This window comes from Strongylocentrotus purpuratus, unplaced genomic scaffold (genome assembly GCF_000002235.5).
Source record: "Strongylocentrotus purpuratus isolate Spur 01 unplaced genomic scaffold, Spur_5.0 spur5_contig_866, whole genome shotgun sequence".
NCBI lineage: Eukaryota > Metazoa > Echinodermata > Echinoidea > Camarodonta > Strongylocentrotidae > Strongylocentrotus > Strongylocentrotus purpuratus.
Genome location: NW_022145575.1, coordinates 1,845,001 through 1,867,234, shown reverse-complemented (window position 1 = coordinate 1,867,234; position 22,234 = coordinate 1,845,001). Strand labels below are relative to the sequence as shown.

Here is a 22,234-nt window from a genome sequence, read left to right as displayed (position 1 = left end):
ATTGTGCATGAATGAATCCGATGACTGGGGTAATGATATCTGTTAAGCGCTTAGAGATGGTATTCCGTATTAAGCGCTATGTAAATCCAGATCATAATTATTATTATTATTTGACATTTGCTCCAGGATTTATTCGGTCGAAGATGTAGGGCTAGTGTTCCTTGATGATCAATGGTTGAAGATGGTGATATGAGTTATGTTAATATGACAAAAATGAATACTGGAGTGTGTGGTTTACACTTAGTACAAGAACATAATTGAAATATATAATTTGGCCTTATCTCCCCAAACTAAAAACCCTTCATCATCAATATAGTTTGGATGCTCACCCTAGCTTGTTCATGCAGAAGATGAAGATCTCTAGAAGACTTCTCATACAGTAAGGTCTCGTGACGGCAGTATCACTGTACTTTGTCATTGCACTCAAGACTCCAGGCAGAGACACAACCTATTAAATAAAAATAATGATAATAAACATTCATTATGCACTTAATAACGGGTTGTTTCTAAGCACACCATTGTCTGTCTACAAATTACCAACCAAAACTTATAATAAACACAAATTATAAATCTGTTCTTTATTCAATAGAGCATGCATATACAATACAAATAAAAATCAATTAAAGCAATCAATCAATAAACCATGGGATGCAAAGATATATAGATTTGTGTGGTACAGTTATATACCTGGGGGGTGTTTCACAAAGATCCTAAGTTGAACTTATCTCTAAGTTGGACTTAAAAATTATGGAAAGCCATTAGCATCCTTGAAAACATTTTGTAAAAGTTATTTTAAAATACATAAAATGTTGATTCAAATCATTCATATTTTCTATTATCATGGGAGATTCTATGTTCTTGATGTGGAATTTATAAAAAGTCTAAAATACTTGAATTTCTGCTTTTGAATATATTTCATTTTAAGACTCCAATGGCTGTCCATAATAAGTCCAACTTAGAGTTAAGTTCTACTTAGGATCTTTGTGAAACACCCCCCTGGAGCTAGCTATATTGCCATTGCGGTTCAAAGAATCTTTGACCAAACAGTGTGATGTATCTACTTGCATCACGAAGCATACATTAAGTTGGCATCTGATTGTGTTTTGTCTTTTATATGCATGTTTTTAGGTTTATACTTTTCTTCATTTTCGAAACATTTTTTTTTTGGTATGGGCTGTTATCTTTAATTATTAACAAATGAAATGATTAAATAATTAAAAAGATTGACAAGATAAAAATAAGACATATAAAGTTCGTGTTGATCAGGATCAGTCATTTATCAGCAGAGAAAAATCCTATGACAGCGATTCTGATAGACTTGGTCATCATTTCAACACGTGGTAGTAAAATATATACAGTGTATTTCTCCTACCGATATAAAATAGAGCAGAAGTCCAGTACTATATTTTTCTTTCAAAGTATATCTTGTTTGAAGGTTACAGATAGTGAGTTAATAATTACCAATTGTATTCTGATTGTTAATTTTTTTTAGAATGTTTCATAATTATGACTTCCCTAGTTTACTCTTCACCTGTTTACTAACAAAACTGACACCCAAGTTGGATGCAATGAGGGAGAGAAAGAGGGAGGAGGGGAGGGGAGGGAGGGAGAGGGGAGGGGGAGGGAGAGGGGGAGGGAGAGGGGAGGGAGGGACTGAGGAGGGAGGGACTGGGGAGAGGAGGGAGGGAGAGGGTGAGAGAGGGGGAGATTGAGAGAGATAAAGAGGGAGAGAGATAAAGAGGGAGAGAGAGAGAGAGAGAGAGGAAGCAGTGATGAAGGGAAAGGGGAGGGGACGCGACGCGAGAAGGAGGGAGACAGGGGAAAGAGACAGACAGACAGACAGAGTGACAGACAGAAGAGGAAGGGAGGGAGGGACTTGGGAGGGGGAGGGGAGGGGGAGGGAGAGAGAGAGAGAGAGAGAAGAAAAATAATTTGCTTACATCTGACATGATGGCATGTTTGAGATATGACAGGATGAGGCTGCTTGGAGAAGGGCCAACAAATGTCTGGGTCAAAAGCATTTCTGTTTACAAAAAGTAAAAGAAGAAGAAATATATATGTGACAGGAGACTTCATAGCATAACATATCCCATGTCTGATATCAATCAGTATGCAATGCTTCATGAAAGAGTGTTAATTAGAATGTATGCTCTAAGTCAATATCTACCTGTGGGCCAGTCTAAAAGGTTCATTTATTTGGCCATTTTGTGCCCCCCCCCCCTCCTCATAAATTGAAAAGAAACAGAAAACAAACACAAAAATAACCTATCCTGTGGAAAGAAATGCAGTCAAGAAACAATTAGTAGCTATGTGAGTGCAGAAAAGCAACACTATATATTTTTCTGTATTGAATTGAATAGTTGAGATGGTTTACAATATATATAACCTGCTTTGGCGACCACCTGTCTATAAAGACCACATTCCTTGTCTTCCTTGAATATAGATTTACATCGATACTTGCATCAAAGGAAGCTGCACTTAAAGATCACCTGCCTATACAGACCGCTTTTCTTGTCTCCCTCGGTTGGTCTTTCTATACAGGTTTTACTGTACTGCCCTGAACTTGCACAAGAAAACAACTTTACCCCTGAATGATGGATGTACAGTGTAGGTGGCAAGGAATAGACTATTATCTTGAAGATAAAGTTGAGTTCTGGTCATGCAATTGCATTGAGAAAGAAACGGTGTGGAATCGATCTGAAAAAGTTGATCATCTAGCCTATAAGTATTGGTGTGTACCGCAAGGTTCTGGAATCATCAAAATGATAAGAAATTTGCCCCAGTCTTGGCAAAGTTACAAGCACTGTAAACAGAAAGATGTTTATGGGACTACACAAACATGTGACATAAAAATAAGTCCCGATTTCTATGCTGTTACATGCCATATTTAGAAGATTAAGGCATTTGAAGAGCCATGCTTTTGTATCTGATGATTTTGTATCTGATGTTCTTTCACACTTGCATAATAACAATGATAACAATGATGGGCTATTATTTTCAATGATCGACAAATGAAATAAATAAATCCTTAAAAAGGTTGAAAAGATTTTAAAAAAGACATTTTTGGATTGTGTTGATCAGGATCGTTCGTTTATCAGCAGAGAAAATTCCTCAGACAGCGATTCTGAAAAACTTGATCATCATGTCAACACGTGGTAGCAAAATATGCAACTTACAGTGCAACTTACATGCCATATTTAGAAGATTTATATTGATAACGCTCACAAATTATTTTTCACCTCTTGCCAGAACTCAACCTTCTCTTAAGTAGCACCCTGTACCTGCTATTTGATTGGCCTCGTCTGCTGATCCTGATACGATGTACTGCTTGATTTTAGTGCTCCATTGGAAGTCTGCCCATCTCTCTCTCCATGCCTTGATGAGCAGAGCTTGGACAGCCTTCACTCTGCTCTCCTCCATGTTCAGTTATGGACCTCGAGCTTATCTGAAATGTATACACAAGTATATCAGAGTAAATCAGACTATATCTGAGCTATTAAGCAAGAGGTTTGTACGTGCTCCTTGCAAACTTTACAGGAGTTGTTAAGCAGTAGAGGCGCTGGTCCGAGAATGAGGATCGTCCGCATAAACTAGGATATCCTCTTAAATGCGTAAGAAAATAACCCCAGTTCACCGTCTACTTTGGGTTGTCCGTGTAACATCAAGAAAATCATTGCGGAATCCGTTTTTTGCATCGCCAACGCGCAGATCAGAAATTTGACATGTCTGCAAAAATGCAGACGATCCGTATTTTTGCGGATGCGTCTGTCTGCTTTTACAGGTGAACAGACATTTTAATAAATAAATACATCCCCCCCCCCAGGCCCCACCTCCTGGCCTGGTGTGAAAGTAGGTCTAGTCTACATGCACTGTGTCCTTTGGACCTTTGCACAGTGAAAATCTCAAAACTGGTAACAGGGCCAAATGTTGAACAAATGAAAGAAGCACAGACATGGTGGCAAAATATTCACTAGCAAAACAGCCAAAATTACAGTTTCATTTGTAACGTTAGTTTTTTTTACATTCATTTTTCTTTTCAACCTCGAATTTTCACCCATGATTTCACCCATGTTGTATACAAAATGAGGGTTTCAGATTAGAAGATTGAAGAGTGCTATCTAATCTAAATCTCAACAACAACATGTTCAATTTTCATTCACTGAGGGCTTGCGAATCCCTGCACACAGTAGTCCAGAATCTGGCCTATTTAATTTTGATCTACACCACACCAACGATACCTCCCCCTACTAATACTTGCTACCAGCCGATGATGGCGTGATCATTAAATTAGGACGCCCGACAAAAAAATAGTCCAGACAAAAACCTAGCGACCTTGTGACAGGGTCAAAAGATCAAGCCTTATTACGTAATTTTGATAGCGCCCAATTATGCATATTCATACACATACTGCTATGTATGTACCATGGAGACTTATATCTCCATGTATGTACTGTGTGACATTTCGAACTCCCCTGCCTTATGCACAGATTCAACCGTGGAGATATACATGTATCTCCATGATTCAACTATACTTCGCTGCACGAAATGCTTTCATTTAGCGTTCGGCAGGATTCAACATTGTCTATTTGCAAGACCCTATTACAAAGTTATAAGCGTCATTTCTTAAGACGTGCACTGGAAATTGATAAATATTAAAAAATATATATCTTTAAATAATAATTGTGCATTATTGTTATCATTTTAAATATATTTTGTTTAGATTTCAAATCAATATTTGTGAAATTATCAGCATGCGTTTATAACGATAGACTAGGCCTTCAACACACTGATATAATTTTGATACCTAAATACAGAGGGTCAAAGTCAAATATAATGCCCATATACTGTAGGTCCATGCTTAGTTTTTGAGATGACTGCCACTATCAAACTAAGCACAACTTATTGAAATTTCAACGGAGGGCCATTAAACCGAGATTTTTGTCTGTACGGTCCTCAGGCTGGGCTGGTGAGCATAATTATGAGTTTGTTGATAACGCCATCTTCGACGGCTTGATCAAGTGTAGGGAAATAGACCCGTTCACGGTTAGCACATTACTGCAATGACCCCGAATATCCACAGATCTTCAAAACATGAAGAGGTCCTACTTTGTACATTGTGAAATAATCACTCCTACAGCGATGGAGGTGCTACATAAATAGCCTTCGTTTCCCCTTTTCAAAGAATATTTCCACCTGTGTATCATGGAGTGCACTAAATTAGACCGAATTTTCCGTCTCTTTCGTTCGTTAGCCTCTTATTGGGGTAGGGTCAGCCGGCTCTCTCTTTAGAGACGGAAACCGTCTATATACATTCCCTTGATAACGCCACGGCCATTTCAGGTCGTAGTGTTTTGCCCCCAAAATCCCCCAAAATGCCATTTTACCTCGTGAATATCCAAATGTAAATTAGGACTAGGATATAATACATCGGTTCCACTTACTAACTTGATTGAAATAATCCGTTTAATGGTCCCTTTTAAGGAAATTATGGGTCAAAATCGACATCCATGTTGAAAATCTTGCAAGCCGTGTTAAACTCTCGCTGCCGGAGTCATCTAAATCAATCTCATCCCTTCTAGTCTACGCCGAAGGCAAAAATGATTATGAAGGAAAAACTGTGATAACGCCATTACGAACGTGTAGATGGCGCACAGTTTTTCCTTCATAATCATTTTGCCTTCGGCGTAGACTAGAAGGGATGAGATTGATTTAGATGACTCCGGCAGCGAGAGTTTAACACGGCTTGCAAGATTTTCAACATGATGTCGATTTTGACCCATAATTTCCTTAAAGGACAAGTCCACTCGGCTAAAAAAGTTTAATGATTAGATAGACAAAAATCTAAAAAGCCCAAATATAACTTGGTCTTGGAAAATGGAGCTCGGACTTATTTTTAATTAATTGTTTTAATGAGCAATGAACAAGTTAGTGATCGAGCCGGTTCACCCCCACAATGCATCGCGCGACATTTTTTGTGACGTAGGGTCCTCACATCAGAGAGCTAGCTAGCTATAGCGCTAGAGACGATGCCCATTCGCGAACCAGTCAGACCGCAGCGCTCGCCAAATCGCACGTATTTACCACTGATCTCTACGAAAAATCGTAGAGATCAGTGGTATTTACTCAAGTCGTATGCACGTTTTTGCTCCTCATGAATACGTAATAAGCAAAAACATGGCACAGTTCTCATCTTTCTGTTATGCTCAGGATTCATTTAATGACATTGAATTCGTCATGAATATTGAGCCAGAACTATAATCATTATAATGTACTATTCAATAAATAGTGAGTGAAGTTTGAAAATGTGAAAAAAAAACACCAAATAAAACTTGCAAAAAAAAATATTTGAAGAGTCGGATATACATGTTAAATAACCATTTTTATCGGGGGTGCGTCTCGCTGAATTTTGGCTTACCACATAATGTAGATATTTTCCTAACATAATATTATACTTCCTGTCAATGTTTGTCTCAATACCAGTCAGGAACTAGCAAAGTAGTAGCTGATGCATAATAGACTTCGGCGGAAAATACGACATGGCCGATCGACGAGCGTTTCGCATCGAGATCAACCGGGGGATACCACGTTATATATAACTCTGCGTCGATTCGCGGTCCAACCAGTCTGCGCGCTATACGTGAACACGCACGGAAGATAGACGGAGATTAAGGATATTCATGAATTACTCTCGTGTGCGTAACCCCCGGTCGTAGAGGCTTTGCATTGTCCCACATACTTATTATTGTGTACGATATTCATGCGCTACATACTTGTAGAAGTGAACGGAAAGTACAAAGTTGGACACAGATACGCACACAAGTACAATCAAGTACAATATAGAATACCAGCTCTAGGACAGAAGAGGGGATTTAAGTGTCTATATAGGCTATTTTTGGCCAGGCTTTGATATCATTTTAACAAAGAAGACACATTATTTGTATGAAATGTATGTTTGTGTAAATACAAACTTCTTTTTTTTGGGGGGGGGGGGCAATGTGATTTAAAATTGAAAATATGATTGTTCCCATCCCTGCTAATAATTTCATGGTTGTGAAAGTTCTGAAATGTGTTTTTATATTTGTAAACCATAAGTTCATGAGAAGAGCCTTAAACAGGAATTTCTTTTGGTAATTCCCAGACATTTGAGGATGGTAATATTTTATTTCATAGTTCTTTTGTCAATTGTGTTACTCCAGTTCATGTGTATTCCTGGAAATAAAATATTACAAAATTCTTTCCCTTATTCTTTTTTCTGCTTGATTTTGTTTTAAAATGACCCGCGGAATATATATTTCTGAAAATTTATTTTCGGGGTTTGTTTGACCCTCGGATAGAAATATTAGTGTGCGGTGGGCTGAAGGGCTCAAATATAACTTGAAGAATTCTAATTTTCATCTTCAACATCATTATCACAATCGTCATCGCCATCACAATCATTATCATCATCACCATAGCCATCATCGCCGTCACCACCTACATCATCATCACCACCATAAGCATTGCAATCACAACCATCATCGTCATCATCATGATCATCATCTCCATCATCATAATCACCGTCATCATCATCCCCATTATCATAACCATGATCATTATCGCCATAATAATCACCGTCATCATTGCCATCACGAATCACGATCATCACCACCACCGACATCACCATTAATTGCCATCATCACCACCAACCGTTAACGACCAGCATTGCCATCATAATCACCCTCATCATCACCACCATCAGCATTGCCATCAAGATCATGATCGCCATTACCACTGACGTCATCATGATCGCCATTACCACTGACGTCATCACCGTTGCCATCATCATTATCATCATCACCATAGCCATCATGATCAATCACCTTCACCACTGACATCATCACCATCATCTCCACCATCGCCATCACCACCATCACAATCACCATCACCAACGTATCAAAATATGTCAATGCTTGACTATTTATATTATGTTTACAGTGTGTAGGTACTATTTCTGGATGAAATACAAATCTGCAAAAAATATCTTTAAAAAAAAAAATTGTTTTTCTTTTGTGGGGGGCTATTATTTAACAGGTCTGTGTAATTTACATTCTTTAATCAAAATTCATGCTAACTAACCCAGAAGAAAACCAGCTCTGGTTTCTTCTGAATAGCCTAGTAAACAGACAACGGTTAAACAAAAAATGTATTATTTAACACTACTTCTAATAATAAATGCGATAGGACTAGGAATAAAATTTGCATTTTCTAATATTTATATTTTATTTATGAACTGACTTTGACATTTATATTGAGACCATCACAGGCATAAAATGTGTCGCTGAGAATAAAAGTATTATTAGAGTTCAATATTGTTAAATTGTATAAAGGTGACAGTTCTTCTTTCTTCTTCCTCGGTAAATGCTACTTCATACAACGAAGATTGATGTCTGTCAATGTCCCGCAAGCTTCGATGGTTGAGTGCGTCTGTCAGAAAAACAACAACAAATGATTGTTGTTCAGTCAGTTTTCTATTAATATAATAAATGCTTTGTTCGTGTGAAGCTCTGGAATCCCACCTTGGAACTTTGGGAGTATCAGAGATTTTTGTTTTATTGAAAGGATTAAGCTGAACAAAATCCTTTTCGTCCTTCTCCCAAACTCCCCGTTCAAGATTGTTTGTTGCAACGTGAAGCATAACTGCTGATGAGTCTTCAAATTAATAACCATTAAAATGAACAAAGGCCTGGAGTCCACTCAGTCCAGCAAATGTTGATATAGGAATGCAATGGAGACTGATGTGTGATGTCTGTCAAAGTCCCGCAAGCTTCGATGGTCAAGTGCGTCTGTCAGAAAAACAACAAATGATAAGAAGAATAAAATGGCTTTTCAATGTATGGGGATTTGAAAAGAACTTATCAAAGTAGCTAGCCATTTATGGTAGCCAAAACTGGCTTGCTTTCAAATTTATTTTTTATATGAAAACAAGTTACAGGTGTCAGATTCATGAAGTTTTCCCTTCATTTTTCAAGACGTGCACAAGTTCTAAAATGTAAGTGTTTAACTTTTGCTTTTTGTTTTAATTCTGCTCTGTTCATAATCATAATATATACTACTCACACAAGGAATTGTTGCTTATTTCTGTGGCTGGCTGTAAGGTTTGAGTTGACCAGAAGGCAGAACCAAAGTTTGAGAATACCAAAATAATAAAATTAATTATCCTGTAATTTGTCATTCTAATATCCAGCTCAGCTCAGCTAAGGATTCCAGTTCTTTACAATTCGACCACAGTTATCAAACCCCTTCATTACTTGTCTTAACATGTTTAAACCCTTGTAAATATACATTTCAAACATATCATTTGTTCTAGATTTATAATAAATAGCAATGACTAATGAGCAGTCAGTGTCAGCAGTCGATTTATTTACATTGCTGTCGATTTGCGACAACAAAAACTAAAAAGCTGACACAAATATATACACTTGGGACTACTGTATGCGCCACATAATGGAACAGCGACACACAAGAAACCCCGCCATTCCTGACTAAAAGGCCGTAGCCATAGCAATTTCCCGCGGTTTCGAATCATTTTCCGTCTACTTCCGGTAGATTTCAAAAATATAGCCCAATAATTTGGGCAAAATGTCTATGAAGTACATTATTATTTTTAAATATAGATTCTGAAAGACATTATTTGTGTTTAATGTTTTTCAAATAAGTTCATCCCTAACTGTAGTGTACTGAACAACAGTACATAAACTTGTGCTGTTGTGCATTTAGGGATTAGCTTCTTTGAAGAACACTGAACACAAATATTGTTGATTCTTGTGTCATGTTCATAGTGATTAGTGAATGTGATATTATGTGAAATGGAATCATTTAAACTGGAGGTGAAATAATTAATAATGCATGCAAATAAAATAAACACTCGTCGCCAAAAATAGATGACTAATTGACTTAAAGCTTGTCTTCCAAAGATCAGACATACATCCAAACCAAATATTTTCATCATCTTTGTCATCATTAACACGATCCTTATTTATTACTAATAATATCATTAATGTTTCAGGTTATTATTACATCTACAGTATTCCACAGAAGTAAGTACACCCTCACAAATAATTTGCGCTTTAGTCTGGAAAACATCTACAATGTATCTCAGGAAAGCTAGTATTTTGTCATCTGTCATCTGTTTTGTCATATTTACCACAGCGCTACTAAGGTCAACCTATAATTTAGACGAGTGTAAATGGTCATTTCTGGCGCATTGTTTGTATTGACTAGCAGCAACATGCACATGGCACGGCCGCACGCATAGACCTACGACGCTGTAGATCTACGCCTGAGCGGCCCGGGCACGCAGGCATCGCGTACGATACGGTTACTGAATGAAGCCAAGATCTACGTTTGTGGATGTACTTTTTAATTGTTTACTTCATCATATTTTTGTAAGAACATTACCTTTTGACGCTCAGACTCTTCCCGACGTCGTGTTGTTGATTTCCTCTTGGATGGTGGTTGAGGACGGTGGAAGAAGATGGTAGGAATGGCATCGGGTTTTTTAGTAGTAGTTTCATTCGGGCCTCGTACTTCATCACCTTCGCCCGAATTCCTGTAAACAATCAGCCTCGAAGTGGTCCTCGCAAACGACTCTATTTTTGCTAAATTGATATGTCCGTATATTAAACTTGTTCGTCCCAATATTATTCAACCACTGAGAACATCTCTCCCTGTCTTTCAATGGGTTTGGGATGCTAAAGAAACTGTTTTTACTCCCATACCCTGGCCGATTGGAACACCCTTACGCCTGGCACAGCGGCATCTTGACTAGTCAGAATGTAAGACATGCGCTTAGTTGTGAGGACCATACGTCACATCACGTGATCAACAATCTGACATCGGTGCGGCAAATTTAAATGTTTTGCTAGAAATAACCGAAATAGAAATCGCTCTTAAAAATCAACCGATTGAAGTACAGCAGTGATATTTGGCAGTTTTAACCTTTGATTTATTTACAACATGCTATGATTTTTGAAAATTCGAGTGGACTTGTCCTTTAAAAGGGACCATTAAACGGATTATTTCAATCAAGTTAGTAAGTGGAACCGATGTATTATAGCCTAGTCCTAATTTACATATTTGGATATTCACGAGGTAAAATGACATTTTGGGGGATTTTGGGGGCAAAACGCTACGACCTGAAATGGCCGTGGCGTTATCAAGGGAATGTGTATAGACGGTTTCCGTCTCTAAAGAGAGAGCCGGCCGACCCTACCCCAATAAGAGGCTAACGAACGAAAGAGACGGAAAATTCGGTCTAGCACTAAATTAGACCGAAAGCTTCAGTCTCTATACCGTCGGTTGTTCCACTGAGACTACGTCTGGCTCCACTAGACCTCCGGTTATAGAGACAGAACGATCGCCTATGCCAGCCTATGTTGAAGATATCACGGCTAGATTTTAGCCGTTAGGCCCCTCCCACAAACATGAACAAACTTGCCACGGCCGTATTGTTATGCCCCCAAAATCCCCCAAAATGTGCGCCATCTACACGTTCGTAATGGCGTTATCACAGTTTTTCCTTCGTAATCATTTTTGCCTTCGGCGTAGACTAGAGTAGAGTCTCCGGTTTGCGGCATCGCCCGGTTTGCGGCCAGGGGTATTTGTTTTAAAAATAAAATGAATATGACTCGATAATAATCGTTGAAACCTACCGTGGATTCCACGGTAAGTTCTGCTTTGCCGAAAACGTCCGTAGCAGGTGCTCCTGTCGGTACGGAGTATCCGTCAGCGATGTCGGAAATCTACGGCACCAGTCGCCGATGAAAATTCCAGCAGGTGCTAACTTTTAAGTTAAGAGATCGAGGCATGACTAGTAGCTCTATTTGTCCGATATTTGTCCGATTGGAGGTGAAATTTGATGTTTTTGTGGAAGTATGATGGCTGTGGTCTGTCTCCTATCGCAGATATTTTGATTGTGCCACCGCATGGCCAGTTGCATGGGGTGGCCGCAAACCGGCACGTAATTACGTGTTTTTTTCTGGTTTGCGGCGTTAATACACACATAACATGCGGGATCGTGTATGATGGTATGTGTGCTGATGTGTGTACCCGCTATGACCCGATAGTTTCTAGTAGTACGTACCCCCGTATGGGATGATCCATTCGAGGAAAAGGTGAAATTGTTTAAAACTTGACAAATTTACCGTAGCAACAGATAAACATGAGAATTTGGGTTACCCGTAGTAATTTGGTACATGCTTTCATCGTGACGTAGCGCATAAAGCTTTATGACGTACGCGTGCCGCAAACCGGTACTGCGTGCCCGCAAACCGGGGAACTCGAAGCATTTCGAAACGTGGTCAATGCTGACCACGCTGTGGGTCAGTTAAGTTATTTGTGACTTCTATTTAATAAGTAAGTATACTATATGGACTCTTTATTGAGGGTATTGAAGTATTCTGTGAGTATTCCAATAAAAATAGAATCGGCAGTTCCCGCCGATCGGCCGCAGACCGGAGCCACTACTCTAGAAGGGATGAGATTGACGGCAGCGAGAGTTTAACACGGCTTGCAAGATTTTCAACATGGATGTCGATTTTGACCCATAATTTCCTTATAAGGGACCATTAAACGGATTATTTCAATCAAGTAAGTAAGTGGAACCGATGTATTATAGCCTAGGCCTAATGTAAAATTGGATATGCACGAGGTAAAATGACATTTTGGGGGATTTTGGGGGCATAACAATACGGCCGTGGCAAGTTTGTTCATGTTTGTGGGAGGGGCCTAACGGCTAAAATCTAGCCGTGATATCTTCAACATAGGCTGGCATAGGCGATCGTTCAGTCTCTATAACCGGAGGTCTAGTGGAGCCAGACGTAGTCTCAGTGGAACAACCGACGGTATAGAGACTGAAGCTTTCGGTCTAGCACTAAATGTGCATGAATGAATAATGATTACATAACTTTCATGACCACGTATCCAGTATTTCGTCTCCGTGTATTTCAAAATTTGTTCTGCAATGACCTTTATCTGCTCATGCTCAGACTGCAACCGTGAACTGGCTTATTATAAAGGACCGTGCAGATTCTGGACTATGGCTATGCACACAGTGTCACACGCACACAGCATACACGCTCGATTTGCACACCAGCGGAACTCCAGATATAGAGACCGCTGCCCTGCTGGCGCAGTCGATGCGACTGGCATAATTAGCCTCAACAAAGACAATGAATAACCACTTGCCCGACCATTTAACCAATTTCACTTCAAAATAAAGCTGACAAATTCTTCTATTCCCGTTAAATATTCTGGATAATGAATTAATCACTGTAGAATATGATTAAAAGTGATTGTAACTAACCTTCCAAGCTCGGACTTCATGAAATGCTTCGACAAAATAATGAGAGCTAGATATTTGAGATCATAAAGCTGCTAGATATGACATGTGAGTTGCTATTCTTTGCTAAAGTCGCAAAATAAAAATATGACGGTACTGGTATTGTCCTACGCGCGTGATATCGCGTCAACAAAATTGAGGGCACTAATTTTTGAGAGAGTGCTCAGAGCGAAGAGACTCGGGAGGCGGGGTGGGGGCAGTGGCGGATTCAGGGAGGGGCCCCCTCCCCTGGGGAAAAACAGGGAAACACGTTAATTGTACCTTCATTTGTTAAAAAAAAAGAAAACGGGCCCCCTCCCCAAGCTGTAACCGTCCAGGAAGCTCCGACACCGGCGCCGCAGGTTGGTGTGTAGGCAAGAGAGTGATAGCTCCCATGAAAGGCGCCGGTGTCGGAGCTTTCTGGAGTTACCTCCCCTGTGCTCAAGGGGGGGGGGGGGGTCGAGGCGGGGGCGGGGGTGGGTGCGACTTTGCTAATTTTCTGGGGCAAAAAAATAAATAGTGCACCCCCCCCCCCCCCCCACTGAGCAAAATATCGGCCAGCGCGATTTTCAAATTTTCGGGGGCAATTTGTTTTTATTTTTAAATAGTGCTCCTTCCCCCTTTATGAGGATCATCATACAATACATGCACCCTGTACGTCGTATCTCGTTGGCGTCCTTTGCGTAAAAAAGATAGTAGCAGAAAGAAAAAGCCTCATAACTGAATGCGAAACATTATTGCTCATGTCAATTCATCTAAGATTCAAGGTGAACTTTCTTATACCCCCAAAAGAAAACAATTGATGACACGCCTTTGTTGTCTACATTGTCGGAGAGGATGGGGGCATCGCCGAATCTCGGGTGGCACTTATAAGGCCCCTAGTTTTGCAAGCCCTCAAAAACTTATCTCAGAATTTATATGTAGCAGAAAAATTAGTTTCTGAAAGTACGAGCAAATTTTCAGATTATACTATAGATTGAAAATTTGAACAAATTTCTCCTTTGTGATTTAAATTATAAATATTGATAAGAATAATAGCAACCGGATTCTTATTGCATTTAATTGGGGGAAAAAACGAATCGGCTTCAATTCGTAAACAATTGCACACATGTTGTGACATATCTGCGATTCTGAAGCGATATAGGCCTAGTTTTTTTTCTTCCACAAAGGAAGCTTGAAAATGTCTTAAAATGTTGATACTCATATGCAGATCGATCCTCGGTCACTACGAAATGTTACACGTTTAAAAGTTCAGATAAGTTGAATGCTATTTGAAATTGGAGCGAAGGGCTGCCCGCGAATAACAACGACGTATACACAAAGTTTATTTCACAATAAAAAATGGGTTATAAGAAAAATACATCCGTGCACCTTGCTTTCCAAATATAGTAGGGAGTAGTTCGGGCATCGAACTGGGTGCCAGGAATCATCCCCCAAATGTAGCCAGCGAGTGAAGGGAACGAACAAAAAATATAGCAGCTAGAAGAAAACACACACAAACAAGCACACGCAAAAAAGGCACCCCCAAAAAACTAACACCAACTTTCTTTTGGTAAAACATTATTTTTTCATCAAAATGTACAAGGTTACTGATTCACGCCTGCGTGTTTATGAGGGTTTTAGGTTTGCGAGTGACTTCTTGTCATTGATATTTCTCATCAAAAGACACTATGATAATTTGGGCACCTAGTATAGCTCTAGTGCGGATTATAAGGTAATGGTTCACGAATATTGGAACATAGATTATTAGGGATAAGCAGCAGCCCCCCTCACCTTCCTTTGTTTTGCTAAATTGCTCCCTCATTTTCTCCCCGTCCCCCTACTTTTCGGATCAGGCAGAGGCGGCGCTCCGGGGGGGGGGGGTGCCCTCCCACCTTTTCAAGTACCCTAAAAGTGCCCCTTTTTGCATGGGAAAAGTGCCCCTTTTACTTTGACAAGTGCTCCTATTAATTTTGAAAAGTGCCCCTTCCCCTTTCCACTTTGATATGTGCTCCTTTTATTTTGACACATAACCATTTTCCTTTGACAAGTTCCCATTTTCCTTTGTGATAAGTGTCCATTTTCCATTCTCATAAGTGCCTTTTTTAATCTCTAGTAAGTTCCCCTTTTCAGGTACGAGAAGCGCCCCTTTTCACTTTTGATAAGCGCCCCCTTCACCTTTGATAATTGCCCTATTCAAATCTGAGAGGTTCCTCTTTTGCTTTGACAAGTTCCGCTTTTCCTCTGTAAAAAGCGCCCCTTCCCCTTTTTAACTTGGATAAGCGCACATTATATTCTCACATGTGCCCCTTTTCCTTATGATAAGTGCCCCCAATTAAAAAAGAGCCCCTTTCCCTTCTCATAAATGCCCCTTTTCATCTATAAAAATATTTCCTTTTCATTCTCATAAGTGCCCCTTTTCATCTCTTGTAAATGAACCTATTCAATTCTGAGAGATACTCGTTTTATTTTGACAAGTGCCCCTTCCCCTCCTGATAAGTGCTCTTTTCATGTCTTATAAATGCCCCATTCTTTGAAAAGTCCCCCTTTTCCTTCCAAATATATGCTCTTTTTCCTTCTTATAAATACCCCTTCCCTTTCTCAAATTTACCCTTTTTCATCTTTAATAAGTGCCCCGTTTATTTTAACATGTGCCTCTTTTGCTTTTGAATAAGAGCCACAGGCACGCACGGGGGGGGGGGGGGGGGTTTGGGGTTAACCCCCCCCCCCTTGAGTTTTTTTTTTATGTGTGTATTATGTGTGTATTTTTGAGCAACCCCCCCCCCCCCACTATTGTGTGTTTTTTTTTTGCCAATGGCTGACCTAAAAAAGTGACCTTACCCCCCCCCCCCCCTCTACGGAGCAAAATGTCAATTTTTCGAATTTCGAGACCAAAAAAAAAAAGGTGTGCTCTTACCTCCCCCCCCCCCCCCCCCCCCCCCCCCCCCCCCCCCCCCCCCGCTTATTCAGGGGCTGGCTGAGTCGTTGCGATTTTTGTGGGGACCAAAAAAAAAAAGTGTTCTCTTACCCCCCCCCCCCCCCTCCCCCGCCTTTTCAGCGGCGGGCTGAGTCGTTGCAAAAATTTTGGCCCGATTTCAAAATGATAACCCCCCCCCCTTGAAAAAATCCTGCGTACGCCACTGAAGAGCCATTTCCCCCTTCTCATAAAAGCCCCCTTTTACCTCCGATATCATTATCATTAGTGTCCCTTTTCCATTCTCATAAGTGCCTCTTTTCATGTATGGTCATTGGTCAGTGCCCCTTTTCAAATGCGATAAGTGCCCCTTTTCACCTCTGATAATTACCCTTTTAACAATGATATTTGCCCCCTTTTTCCTTTCTAATAAGGAACCGATCCCCTTTTCATAAATGCCCCTTTTCACTTCTTATAAATGCCCCTATCAAAATCTGAAGGGTGCTTCTTTTCCGTCGACACATTCCCATTTATTTTTCATCCCTAGTGCATGCCTCTTTTTGAGGTGAAAGAAGTGACCCATTTTCAACTGCTCCTTTTCTTTTCTAATTAGTGTCTTAACCCTTTCGACATGTGTCCCCTTGTCCTCTCATCATTAAACGCAATGGCGGATCCAGGGGGTGGAGCGGGGCGCCCGCCCCCCCCCCCTGGGAAAAAAACGTGTAAAAACACGTTAATTTTACCTTTTTGGGGGAGTTGGCCCCCCCCCCCCTGGCGCTCAAGGGGGGGGGGGTTGCAAATTTTCAAATTTTTGAGGGCTCCCCAAAAAATGTCTCATGTTCATCCAAGCGTGAACACATACCACACAAAAATGGTACCAAATGATTCGGGATAAAACACTCTTTCATAAGACATATACAAATTTAATGTTCATCGATGATTTGTTGAATAATTAGCAATTTTCTAGGTGTAAACTTTTTTTGACTCACACTGTATAGGTGTATATACCAACGTCTAAAAAATTATATATTTTAGCTTTGAGATTTCTCTGAAGGTGCCTTTTCCAGAAAGTGCCCTTTTTGTTGGTATTTTTTGTTTAGGTATATATAGAGGCACTTTTAAAGTGGTGTATCGGCCAACAAACAACATAAGTACATCTTGTCAGATTTTCATATTGTGGAAAGCGGGAGTCCATATACAAACTTTAACAGTTGAAAAACATCATCATCAAATAATTTTTTCGACAAGGCCTTAAAAACTAAATACATGCGTATATATGAACCAAGTACAAATACCCATCCCCCGAGAGATATAGGGTTATATTTGATTTCAAAACTATGAATCCAGTCCTGTGACAGAATCACGAGCATTCAAAATTAGTATGACCCTTCCAGGCGCGGATCCAGGATTTTCCAATAGGGGGGGGGGGGGGGGGCCGGAAATTTGAAAATTGCGCAGACCTTTTTTTAAAACTCAACATATCAATACTTACAAGGTCATATTAGAAGCACCATACCGGTACAATTTTTGTCATTTCAATCGGGGGGGGGGGGGGAAGGGGGCTATAACCTCTTGCCCGAAAAAGTAATTTTCTGGTTTCACAATTCGGCTAGTGAGCGAAGCGGTCGAGCAAAAATTTGAGCATAATATGTACTACGAAAGTGTTATTTATCACGAAAATAAACGAGAAAAGATATCAAAAATTCATATTCGGGCAGCTCGCTGTCCCCCCCCCCCCCCCCATTACGCGCGAAGCGCAGAAGCTGTGATGTTTCATGAAATTATTAGAGGAGAGGATTCGTTGAACCATTCTCGACTCTAAATCATTGTTTGAATTTATTTCGTCCCCCCCCCTCTCGCGCGAAGCGCGGAAACTTTGACCTTTCATATTTTAATAAAATTATTAGACAAAAAATTAGAAGATTCGTTGTTCCATTCTCGACTCTAACTCCTTGTTTGAATTTAGTTCGTCCCCCCCCCCTCTCGCGCAAAGCGCGGAAGCTATGACCTTTCATTAATTATTAGAGAAAGAAGAAGATTTGTTGTACCATTCTCTCGACTCTTATTCTTTGTCTGAATTCAGTTCCCCTCCCCCTCCCGCGCGAAGCGCGAAAACTTTGACCTTTCATAGTTTAATGAAATTATTAGAGAAAGAATTAGAAGATTCGTTGTTCCATTCTCGACTCTAAATCCTTGTTTGAATTTAGTTCGCCCCCCCCCCTCTCGCGCGAAGCGCGGAAGCTTTGACCTTTCATTAATTATTAGAGAAAGAAGAAGATTTGTTGTACCATTCTCGACTCTTATTCTTTGTCTGAATTCAGTTCCCCTCCCCCTCCGCGCGAAGCTCGGAAACTTTGACCTTCCATAGTATTGAAATTATTAGAGAAAGAATTAGAAGATTCGTTGTTCCATTCTCGACTCTAAATCCTTGTTTGAATTTAGTTCGTTCCCCCCTCTCGCGCGAAGCGCGGAAGCTATGACCTTTCATTAATTATTAGAGAAAGAAGAAGATTTGTTGTACCATTCTCGACTCTTATTCTTTGTCTGAATTCAGTTACCCTCCCCCTCCGCGCGAAGCGCGGAAACTCTGACCTTTCATAGTTTAATGAAATTATTAGAGAAAGAATTAGAAGATTCGTTGTTCCATTCTCGACTCTAAATCCTTGTTTGAATTTAGTTCGCCCCCCCCTCTCGCGCGAAGCGCGGAAGCTTTGACCTTTCATTAATTATTAGAGAAAGAAGAAGATTTGTTGTACCATTCTCGACTCTTATTCTTTGTCTGAATTCAGTTCCCCTCCCCCTCCGCGCGAAGCTCGGAAACTTTGACCTTCCATAGTATTGAAATTATTAGAGAAAGAATTAGAAGATTCGTTGTTCCATTCTCGACTCTAACTCCTTGTTTGAATTTAGTTCGTCCCCCCCCCCCTCTCGCGCAAAGCGCGGAAGTTATGACCTTTCATTAATTATTAGAGAAAGAAGAAGATTTGTTGTACCATTCTCGACTCTTATTCTTTGTCTGAATTCAGTTCCCCTCCCCCTCCCGCGCGAAGCGCGGAAACTTTGACCTTTCATAGTTTAATGAAATTTTTAGAGAAAGAATTAGAAGATTCGTTGTTCCATTCTCGACTCTAAATCCTTGTTTGAATTTAGTTCGTCCCCCCCTCTCGCGCGAAAGCTATGACTTTTCATTAATTATAAGAGAAAGAAGAAGATTTGTTGTACCATTCTCGACTCTTATTCTTTGTCTAAATTCAGTTACCCTCCCCCTCCGCGCGAAGCGCGGAAACTTTGACCTTTCATAGTTTAATGAAATTATTAGAGAAAGAATTAGAAGATTCGTTGTTCCATTCTCGACTCTTAATCTTTCTCTGAACGTAAAGCGCAGAAGCTTAACGTTTTATTAAATTATTAGAGAAAGAAGACGATTTGTTGTACCATTCTCGACTCTTGATCCTTATTTGGATTTAGTTTACCCCTCCCGCGCAAAGCGCGGAAGCTTTGACGTTTCATTAAATTATTTATAGAGAAAGAAGACGATTCGTTGTACCGTTCTCGACTCTTAGTACTTGTCTGAATTGAGTCCCTCCCCCCCCCCTCCCGCGCAAAGCGCGTAAGCTTTGACGCTATATTAAATTATTAGAGAAAGAAGACGATTCGTTGTACCATCCTCGTCTCTTAATCCTTGTTTGAATTCAGTTTCCCCTCTCTCCCACGCGAAGCGCGGAAGCTTTGACATTTCATTAAATTATTAGAGAAAGAAGACGATTCGTTGTACCGTTCTCGACTTGTCAGAATTTCAAAAATATTTCCTTGTCTGCTCCTTTTTCGTCTTATGTCCTCTCACTGCCCCTACCGCCCCTGGCTACGCGCCTGCTTTACAGGGAAAATGAAACAATCATGATTGTGATAGCACACAATTAGACTAGTAGAAATGAAAGATTTATTACACCAATGCATGGATAAATCCATGGTTTTACCAACACAAGCACAAGCGAGTTGGTATGAGCTGAATCCAAATGAAGGGCAAAATAAGAGTTGTGAAGCGGCCCTACCGCTAATTTAAAATTTGACTGTTGAGTATGTAGCTTCTATTTAAAAGACATCCAAAATAGTGTGCCCTTTTTAAATTTCTCACTAAAGAGTACTGGTGACCTTTGTAGCGCAGGGGCTGTTTTTGACGTTTAACTTTGAATCCGCGGCTCGAGATTTGATGCGGCCGGCCCGGCCCCCTCTACGTTTGCCAAGCCTACTGGAATGACCCCAAATCTCCCGATTACAGTTTTTCCCTTATTCGTTGTTACTGTCACTAAGCGCCATTTCCTCCCCCCCCCCACCCCCACCCCCCCCCACTCACTCAGTGTTATCTAGGGTACGCGCAATTATGTTCCCTCTCTTTGAAAGCACCCCTCTATATCTGGTGCGTGAAAAGTTTTTGGAGATTTTGGAAACACAAATTGGGGGGGGGGGGGGGACTTTCTTCGTTATCATTTCTCCTATTTTCTCTCTCTCTCTCTCTCTCTCTCTCTCTGTTTCTTTTCTCTTCTTTTTTTCTCTTCTCTTTTCTTTTCTCTTCTCCTTTCTTTTCTCTTCTCCTTTTTTTCTTCTCTTAATTCTCCTTTCCTTTTTTTTCTCTTCTTTTCTTCCTCTTTTTTTCCTTTTTTTTTGCGCCGCCAATAGGGGGGCCGCGGCCGTTTCGGCCACCCCCTGGATCCGCCACTGGACCCTTCGGTATGAAAAACTTATAACAGATTTGATAATGGTCATTCTGAAAACCATATCCACATCAAAATACAGAAACCAGAGGCAAGGGATATACATTGCAAATTGGCTGTTCAAACTCTACTTACTTACTTTTATATGCAATCTACATTTTACCCTATGGCGTAATGCAAAACACATTCCTAGCTAGCAAGGTCATAGAAAAGCATACATAGCTAGGGTGATACCCCCCCCCCCCCCCCCCCCCCTCCACATAATCAGATAATCTTTATTCTTGTGATAAGACTAGATCAACAAAGCAGCTTTATGATCACATAACAGTACCCGTGACTAAGCCCAGCCGCGGCAGCACGGGTGAGCCAGTGCAGCGCAGCCAGTGGAGTCGCCGCGCCCCGGAGGGAGAGACGTATTGCTGGCTTGGAGTAGCGGATCGTAAAGTGTAAACGGTGCAAGAGATGGTCAGTAAAGTAATGTTATTATGAGCTCAGGTAATTAAAATAAACTGTATTATAATTTTATCTCAATGTCCGATTTATTTCATCAATAAATAGTGTCTGGGAGCATGCTTCGTAGCTTTGTAATAGACCCTTATTTTATTATAAAATTGTTTTGACGATCTTCGCTAAATGCCGTAGGTTCACGTTCTCCGCTTCAAAAGTTCAAAGCTAGTGTAGTAAGCATAGACCCTAGTGGATTTTGTTCATTGGGTATTTTATCATATTTAAATAGATCTATAGACTATATTTTGAATTCTTTGGTTATTTTAGTGTGTTTTATTATTTTCGGTTCCTAACAGTGGCGGATCCAGGGGGGGGGCACAGGGAGCTCGTGGCCCCCCAAAAAAAAGAAAAGGAGGGGGAAAGAAAAAGGAGAGGAAAAAAAAAAGGGAAGAGAAAAAGAAGAAGAAAAGAGGGAGGAAAGAAAAGGGGAGAGGAGAAAAAGGAGGGGAAAGGGAAAGAGAGAGGAGAGAAAAGGCGGAAAAAGAAGAAAGGCGGAGAGACGGAGGAGAGAAAAGGGGGAAAAGGAGAATAATGAGAAGGGAAAAGAAAGAAAGGGGGATGATATTATAGGAAGGTGTTTTTTTACCGGGTAAGGGGCGGGGGCATGCAATTTTAAGTCGAACATGACTAATACCAAAGATTTTATCTCCTTTATAACTTATTACTTATAACTTGGTCTTGAATTAATTTTCCGATATACCTATTCTAAGTGCTCTTTCAGCATGCAGATTGTCCCCGCCATTAATCCTGCCACAGTTGCTGGTT

General features: G+C 40.4%; 1 protein-coding gene and 1 long non-coding RNA gene across 3 annotated transcripts in view; both read right to left on the bottom strand.

Moving 5' to 3' along the window:
• The window catches only part of LOC105441628 (mediator of RNA polymerase II transcription subunit 24), a 30,763-nt gene extending 27,299 nt beyond the window's left edge, over window positions 1-3,464 (bottom strand). The window contains exons 1-3 of one of the 2 annotated variants that reach the window (XM_030974440.1): window positions 3,282-3,464; window positions 1,941-2,023; window positions 330-448 (exon numbers count right to left, since the gene is read on the bottom strand). In XM_030974440.1, the coding sequence (XP_030830300.1) occupies window positions 330-448; window positions 1,941-2,023; window positions 3,282-3,420 (341 nt within the window). In that variant the 5' untranslated portion in view covers window positions 3,421-3,464. The remainder of the gene's footprint in view (window positions 1-329; window positions 449-1,940; window positions 2,024-3,281) is intronic. The other variant, XM_030974435.1, reaches the window with a different exon arrangement.
• Window positions 3,465-8,234: 4,770 nt separating this feature from the next.
• LOC115919868 lies at window positions 8,235-10,562 on the bottom strand. Its single transcript, XR_004062048.1, has 2 exons — window positions 10,438-10,562; window positions 8,235-8,822 (listed from the first exon to the last, which is right to left on the bottom strand). It is a non-coding gene; the product is annotated as an uncharacterized LOC115919868 (long non-coding RNA).
• Window positions 10,563-22,234: the final 11,672 nt, after the last annotated feature.